This window comes from Bison bison, unplaced genomic scaffold (assembly GCF_000754665.1).
Source record: "Bison bison bison isolate TAMUID 2011002044 unplaced genomic scaffold, Bison_UMD1.0 scf7180017863977, whole genome shotgun sequence".
In the NCBI taxonomy this organism is placed as follows: domain Eukaryota; kingdom Metazoa; phylum Chordata; class Mammalia; order Artiodactyla; family Bovidae; genus Bison; species Bison bison.
This window is the reverse complement of record NW_011494549.1, coordinates 218,864-227,132: the sequence shown is the minus strand read 5'-3', so window position 1 is coordinate 227,132 and position 8,269 is coordinate 218,864. Positions and strand designations below refer to the sequence as shown.

At 44.6% G+C, this 8,269-nt stretch overlaps 1 protein-coding gene across 2 annotated transcripts in view; it reads left to right on the top strand.

Annotated features, from left to right (window-relative positions):
- The window catches only part of CCSAP (centriole, cilia and spindle-associated protein), a 19,982-nt gene that overhangs the window by 6,461 nt on the left and 5,252 nt on the right, over window positions 1–8,269 (top strand). For both annotated transcript variants that reach the window (XR_824737.1, XM_010833959.1), the window contains one exon: window positions 7,206–7,471. Coding sequence is in view for 1 of the 2 variants with exons in the window: in XM_010833959.1 (XP_010832261.1) it covers window positions 7,206–7,471 (266 nt within the window). In the remaining variant the exon portion in view is untranslated. The remainder of the gene's footprint in view (window positions 1–7,205; window positions 7,472–8,269) is intronic.

Below are 8,269 nucleotides of genomic sequence, written 5' to 3'. Positions count from 1 at the left end.
CTAATATTTTTATTTATTTATTTTTGAAAAAATTGGAACTTTGGTTTTGTTTTGAGAATGCTTCAATTTTATCTTCTAAATTTTCTGTTGAAATTTTAAATTCTACCATTCTGGTTTTTAATTTCAAAGAGATTGTTTTTTTTTGTCCCAAGTGTTCTTTTAAAAATTAATAAAAAATAGCATCCTTTTCTCTAACTGCCCCTCCACTCCCCTCCCCCACCCACCCTCCCCAAGCCATAAATATCCTTTGAGAGCTCTCTTATATTCCAAGCCTAGTTTTTTCCTCTTTGTTTTGGTCTCTTTCTTATTAAAGGATGTACTCTAATGCTTGCTTTTAGCCTGTCTGCTTATTTAAGAGGGAAGCTTGAAGGGCTTTTTGGGAGCTGTGTGCATGAAGGAGCTTGTGACTGTAAATTTTAGGGGGACTCTGCTGCTTTTCTGGGGGCTGCCCACATCAGTACCCGCCTGTTCTTCTGTCAGCTTACCAGACACTGCTCCTCCATCCTCCTGCCTGGGAGGGCCTGAGCCTGGCTGTCAGCATCCTGGGAACAGAGCTGGGGGAAAGGAGGAGGGACCCCATTCTTTACCACGCCATCCTGTTTTCATCCTGCCCCCCTCAGTTCTCCTGTGCCTGCTGCCCGCTGGTCCTCCTCCTTTAGGGACCTGGGCTATGGGGTGAGGTGGCGGGGGGGCAGCCACTGGCCTTGAGGACCACAGGAAGGACTGTTGAGGGAGTATCCATTGCTGCACAACAGGCTTACCCTGGAAACTAGTACTTCAGGTTCCAGGTCTCACCTGTGAGCTCATGGTTTCTGTAAATTAGAATTTGGCCAACGCACAGGGTGTGCCTTCTCTCTGCTGCGTGCTGACTGCAGCTGTCTGCTAGGACACTTGCAGGTGACTTCTTCATGTGCCTGGCCCTCCCCATCACTTGCAGGCCGGCCTCTAACAGTGAGCACTCCTGAGAGAGAGCTGGGCAGCTGCTGTATTGCCCATCATGACTTATTTCCAGGAGCCATGTGCCACCTCTTTCACCCCATTCTCTGCTCACAAAAATCTGCCCAGGTTCAAGGGCAAGCAGCAGGGACCCTGGTTCTCAGCCGAGGCACATCCTTGTTAAGCTGTCATTGGAGCACATGGCCTGGGGCACTGACTGATGCTGGGCGTAGCCTTCTGGGAAGTCTGGTGCCTCAATGCCAGTTACTGCACAGCTCCACGGTGTCCTGTGGGCCCTTCTCCTGCAGGGAGTTTGCATCTTCCTGCTGAGTCCCGTGAGTCATTTCTAAGTCTTCATCACTTTGCACCTTCCAAAATTTGTCTGGTGTCTTTGCCCGCTTGCTCGTTGTCCTTTCCCTCTTTGGCCTTTGCTCCTTCACTTTACTGGGGTTTGAAGAGGAAGGGCTGTAATCTTGTGTCACCAGTGCACATTTAACCTGATGGCCTCGTTTGCTCTATTTTTACTCATTTTTATTTTTTACCCTCTTTCTTTATTAGTCTTGCTAGAGGTTTGTGAATTCTGTTCATTTTTGTTCCAAGCTAACCCTTGGCCATATCGGTTTTGTTTATTATGTGTTTATTAATTCATGATTTTTTCCCCTTAGTTTCATTTTTTAGTGCTTATTTTTATAAATTTTTTAATATTCTTTTTTTATTTTTTAAATTTATTTTTATTTTTGGCTGTGCTGGGTTCGTGCTGCACGGGCTTTTCTCTAGTTGCGGCGGTGGGGCTGTTCTTCATTGCAGTGCAGGCTTCTCTCATTGTGGAGCACAGGCTCTAAGGCTCAAAGGCTTCAGCAGTTGTCCCATGTGGGCTCTGCAGTTGGGGTTCCCAGACTCTAGAGCACAGGCTCAGCAGTTGTGGTGCACAGGCTTAGTTCTTCTGTCGCATGTGGGATCTTCCTGGACTGGGATTAAATCCATGTCTCCTGCATTGGCAGGCAGATTCTTTACCACTGAGCCACCAGGGAAGCCCTTTTTATAACATTTTAAGATGGATGCTTATCATTGATTTTTTGTTCTTCCCTTGCCTTTTTTTCTTTTTGATGTATTGATTTAAGGCTCTAGATTTACTTCTGATTACTTCTTTAGCTGCATTGTACTTAATCAAGAAATTTAGAAATATTTCTAATAAGAATGGGATTATGTTCTCTATCGCTATTACTTTTTTCTTTTTAAAAATTGTAGTAAACACACAACACAAATTATCATTTTAACAATTTTTAAGTGCATAGCTCAATGACATGGAGAACATTTACATTTTTGTGAAATAATATGATTTATTTTTGACCCATGCATTATTTAGAAATGTTTTTAAGGAAAGGGATATATTAGGAGTATGAGATTAACAGATAAAAACTACCATGTATAAAACAGATAAGTAACAAGGATTTACTGTATAGCACAAGGAACTATATAGAATATCTGATAATAACCTATAGTAGAAAGTGGCCTGAAAGAATGTATCTATATAACTGAATCACTTTGCTGTAACCTAAAACTAATACCATATTGTAGTTCAATTTAAGAAAAAAAGAGAAATGTTAATTTTATAACTGGAGATTTTATTTATCTACTGGCCATGCCATGAGACTCACAGGATCTTAGTTCTCTAACCAGGGATTGAACTCTGACCCTCAGTGGTGAAAGCATGGAGTTCTAATTACTGGACCACCAGGGAATTCTCCTATAGCTGGAGACTGTGAAAGATATTTTTGCTGTTGTATCTAGCTTAATTAGGGCTTCCCTGGTGGCTCAGCAGTAAAGAATCCGGATATCTGTAAGCAAGAGATGGGAGTTTGATTCCTAGGTTGGGAAGATCCCACTCCAGTATTCTTGCCTGGAGAAACCTGTGGACAGAGGAGCCTGGCAGACTATACAGTCCATAGGGTTACAAAGAGTTGGACATGACTCAAGTGACTGAGCATGAGCACGATCTAGCTTAATTGCACAAGTCAGAGAATACATACTGTAAGATTCCAGTTTTGTGACTATGTTAAGAGTTTCTTTATAGCTTTGGCTGGGTACATTCTTGTAAATGTTCCGCATGTGCTTGATAAGATTGTGTATTCTGTGGTTTTGAGTGCAGTATTCTGTATGTACCCACTGGGTCAAATGTGTTAATTTTGTTCAAATAGTTTTAAAAATCATTCTGTTCAAGTCAAACTTTCTGTAATGATGGGCAGTTTCTCTGTCTGGACCGTGAAACAGGCTAACCATGAGCCATATGTTTGAGCACTTGAACTCTGGTATAACTGAGGAAGTGAAAATTTGTTTCTAGCTAATTTTAATTAATGTAAACTTATATTTAGGTCACCTCTGCTTCATGGCTTTTGTAATGAACAGCATAGTCCTAAATCAAGGCTGAGTTGATTTTTGTCAGTTCCTGAGAAAGGTGCTATTAGAATCTTCCACAATAACTGTTTTTCCACAAACACTGTTTTTATTTGCCTGGAAATGGCTTTATTTAAAACTTTGAATAGGATTTTGAAACATACATACACTTATCTTGTACCAGGCACTGTTTCAAGAGTTTTATAAGTATTAATTTTATAGTGATAAGTTCTATCTCTTCTGTTTTCCATCTTTTTTCTCTGCTGCAGATATTTTTGAGCTTGTGCTTCTTCTTTTAGTTTTATGGTCTGTTAGTGATAACCCCATTTCCCCAAGTCTCTTGCTCCTGCTGGACTTCCTTATCGTCTTGTCTCCTGTGTGACTGGTCATCCCCAGGACACTCACTGTTGTGTTCAGAAAATTATCTGTAGGAATAATCTGAGACCCAGGCTCCCTAGAGAGGATTTCAGTTTCTTGTGTTGGATACCGGTGGACACTGCTGTTTTTAATGTCAGACCTTTCAGTGACCCATGGTGAGATCATCACTGGGGTCCCCCTGATCTGCAACCTGCTGTGACCTGGCTCTCCCTATCGCCTGTGCTCCTCTCGGTCACGTGAGACAGCCTGACTGCCCAGACCCAAGTCTGTCTTTTACAAAACTTGTGTAAATATTTTATCTTATGTTCGTTTATTTTATTTAATTGTGATGCAGCACACCTAACATAACACTTAACCATCCAGTTTCTTTATTGAGGTATATTTGATTTATATGTTTCAGGTGTACAGCATGAAAGTCAAAGTCGCTCAGGCATGTCCAACTCTTTGCAACTCCATAGACTACACATGGAATTTTCCCGGCCAGAATACTGGAGTGGGTAGCCTTCCCTTCTTCAGGGGATCCCATAGACTACACATGGAATTCTCCCGGCCAGAACACTGGAGTGGGTAGCCTTCCCTTCTTCAGGGGATCTTCCCAACCCAGGGATCAAACCCAGATCTCCTACATTGCAGGTGGATTCTTTACCAGCTGAGCCACCAGGGAAGCCCAGGTATACTGGAGTGGATAGCTTATCCCTTTTCCAGTGGATCTTCCCAACCCAGGTATTGAACTGGGGTCTCTTGCATTGCAGGCGGATTCTTTACCAACTGAGCTATCAGGGAAGCCCTGGTGTACAACATAGTGATTCACGATTTCCATCTAGAGCTAGACAAATATTGGCTGTATTCCCTGTGCTGTGCAATGTGCCCTTGTAGCTATTTGTGTTTACATAGTAGCTTGTGTCTCTTAAACCCTAGAATGCCCAGTCTTGTTTTGTCCTCATTCTCCTGCCCTCTTTGTAAAATTTGGCTCTGTTAATTGTTCTGTCCTTTTCTGAACATCCTTCTCCAGCTTCTCTCCTGGAAGCTTCTAGACTTTGCTGGCTGTTCTTTTCCCTGGCTTCCTCTCTGGCTCTCCTCATCCCTTCTACCGGCTCAGCTGGTGTCCAGGGGGCCAACCTCTGCTCCCCTTCTGCTGACTCTGTGTTCATTCTGGGGGATCTGCTCTGTGTTTGAGCCTCAGCCCCCACCTACCTGCTTATGACTCTCTCCAATTCCACATTCTCTTTTGGGCCCCTGATTAAGGGTTCTGCTGTGGCCTGCATGGTGGTCCCAGGGGTGTCTCATACCTGAGTCGTCAAGTACCCTTTTCCCATCTTTGATGGCTTTCTGCTGGAGGATAGTGTGACCATCCACTCCCAACCCCTGTAGGGGGCCCCAAGATTCCTCTTTGCCTCCCAGCATTTGCTTTGTGTCTGTCACCCACTCAGCTGCCCGTCTAGCCCTCTGTGGCTCTCTGGAGAGGCCGGGGTACCATCTCCCAGTTCACAGGTGCCCAGGTGAGTCTGAGCACCAGCCAGGTGTGGCGGGCACTATCTGGTCCTTTTCTCCCTGCCTGGCCCCTGCCAGCATTGCCCCCTACCCTGGACTCTCCATGCTTTCTGCCCCCACCTCTTTGGGGCACGTTTGTTGCTAGATGCCGCCTTCCTGAAATGCAGATAGGACCATAGCATTTTTCAGCCTAAAATCCTTCAGTGATTCTTCTTCATTTTTAGGAAAAGATAAAACTCCTGTGTTTGGCATAGAAGGTCTTTATTTCCCCACTGCTACCCACTCATGCCTTCACCCATAGACTCTCTGTGTACCTGGCATTTTTAATTATTCTTTCTTTTCTTCATGTCTTTGTAGAAGCCAGTTCCCCACTTGCTGGAATTCTCTTTCCTAATCTCTCCTTGGTTGGCTTCAGCTTGTCCCGTGAGCCAAATCATTATCATCTTCTGGGACATGCTCCCTGGAAGGTCTGAGTTAGACATATGGGGGCTGGAGAGGAAGAGAAGGAAATGAATCCCTGAAGATGAGTTGAGTTGTTTCCCCCTCTCTCAGTGTCGTAACTGCGCCAGGCATGGACCCCCTTCTACTTCCCATTGTCTTGGTCCTGATGGGCTCTTTCCCTTCTACCTAGATCCAGGGGAGGGAAGAGGATGAGGTGAGGACACATCACTCAGAAGAGAGAGTGATGAGGGGATTTGGGTTCTCAGTGTTCAGTATAAGACTGGTATCTCATGTGTCCCCAGACAGCCTGAGTGCTGGGTTTATAGATACGGTGCACAGCCATGCAAAGCACTGAACCCCAGGGCTGGACGCGTGCTATCTACTCCTTAGAATGCTTAGTAATAAAGGAAATGACTTGGTAGATAAAGGTCATTGCTGAAGACAGAATGTAGGTGATGTGTCAGGGTGCACACGTGTGCTGTGTCTGGACCCATCAGGGAAGGGTCCACTATGAGCGAGGGACATGAGTGCGTCCTAAAGATGATGGGGTTTGGGAAGGGGAACCTGTAAAATCACTACCTAGAGCCAAATTCTGGAGCCTCGGGAGCAAGGGCATTTCTACAGATGTGAGCAAGGGGGTCTGTAAAGTGGTGCCCTGGATGCGCAGGGGCTCTTACTCAGATTAAAACATAGGCTCCCTGGGGCTTTACACAAGGAATACAACCTGTATAAGATTATAAGATCATATAGGACTATACAAATGGTTATAAAAATAATGATTGGGCAGTCATAAAGGGGAAATAGCTATGTTCTGGAGTGTGTCCTGAATGTCTGAGTACACCTCAGGTGTGCAGTGCATTCCCCACCAGAGTTTTACCAGCCTTGATGCCAGATTTAGGACTGTGTAGGCTAGGGGCCCTGGTTCATGTTGTCATGAATAAAAGCCCTCTTCCCAGCTCCTCCCCCTGGGTGCATGCAGCTGTACATGGAGGTGAGGAGCTATGGAAAACGCTCCTTATTGTGATGGAGGGCTTTTCATGTTAAGGTCACCAGCCAGCTCTTATAAGGAGCTTGGGAGAGCTGAAAGGAGCATTTTCCATAGTTTTGGAGCATGACAAAGCAGTACAATCCTGAAACTCCAGTTGAGTAACTTAGAAACTGACCCTTTGCAGCTGATGAATGATTGCCGCCAGTCCAAATCTGTCCCTGAAGCAAGATGGTAAATGACTGGATTTATCATGGGGAAAGCCATTAGGCCCTGGTGTTTTCTAGCCTTTTAGCTTTTAGTATTCAATTGAGACTCGTAATCTCAGAATGCGAATGATGGTTGTTACTTTTCAATAGGCTTGGTTCAGTCTTGGTATTTATTGTTGATTTTAAAATGAGATAGACTAACTTGTTTCTGTCTGTCCATTTTAAGTGAAACTTGTAGAATCAAGCTGTAAGTAAAAAAGTTACTTAATTAGGCATTATGAATTTTTCATCCCAAATATTTAAATTCTGTGTAATTGTATGTAAACCTGAATTTAAAGCATTCATCCTGTTCTATCTCCTTTTTCAAAAAGCACTGCCAGTGAAAGATGTAAAAGAGAAACCTGAACGACAGATCAGGATGAGAGACCCTGAAAAATCAGCCAGCAGTACTGACCCTCAGCAACCACCAAGTGCCTTAGCTGCCCGAGGAAGCAGGAAAACCAAGAGTCCTCAGAGGTCATCCACTAGAATAAAAGAACACAGGCACCCGTTTGCCCTCTACGGGTGGGGAGAGAAACAGACGGATACAGGAAGCCAGAAAACTCACAACGTCTGTGCTTCTGCACCCATGCATGAGGTAGGTGCCAGTGAACGGGCTTCTCTGCTCTCCCCTGGAGGGTGGGGTTGGCCTGGCTGCCCCTGGCTATCATACCTGTGGTTGCTGTGATGTTTTGGGACATGGTGGGTCTCAGATGGGCCAAGGAAAGCCCAGGACTGGGCATCTGATCGCAAACAGGATGCAGGATGTTAGCTGCCTAGAGATTGGGGTTTTGCTGGGAGTTTTTGCTGACACCGAGCCAGGTATGCAGATGACTCCACTCTTATGGCAGAAAGTGAAGAGGAACTTAAAAAAAAGCCTCTTGATCAAAGTGAAAGAGGAGAGTGAAAAAGTTGGCTTAAAGCTCAACATGCAGAAAACTAAGATCATGGCATCTGGTCCCATCACTTCATGGGAAATAGATGGGGAAACAGTGGAAACAGTGGCTGACTTTATTTTTTGGGGCTCCAAAATCACTGCAGATGGTGATTGCAGCCATGAAATTAAAAGATGCTTACTCCCTGGAAGGAAAGTTATGACCAACCTAGATAGCATATTGAAAAGCAGAGATATTACTTTGCCAACAAAGGTCCATCTAGTCAAGGCTGTGGTTTTTCCAGTGGTCATGTATGGATGTGAGAGTTGGACTGTGGTCTAGTCAAGGCTATGGTTTTTCCAGTGGTCATGTATAGATGTGAGAGTTGGACTGTGAAGAAAGCTGAGTGCCGAAGAATTGATACTTTTGAACTGTGGTGCTGGAGAAGATTCTTGCAAGTCCCTTGGACTGCAAGGAGATCCAACCAGTCCATCCTAAAGGAGACCAGTCCTGGGTATTCA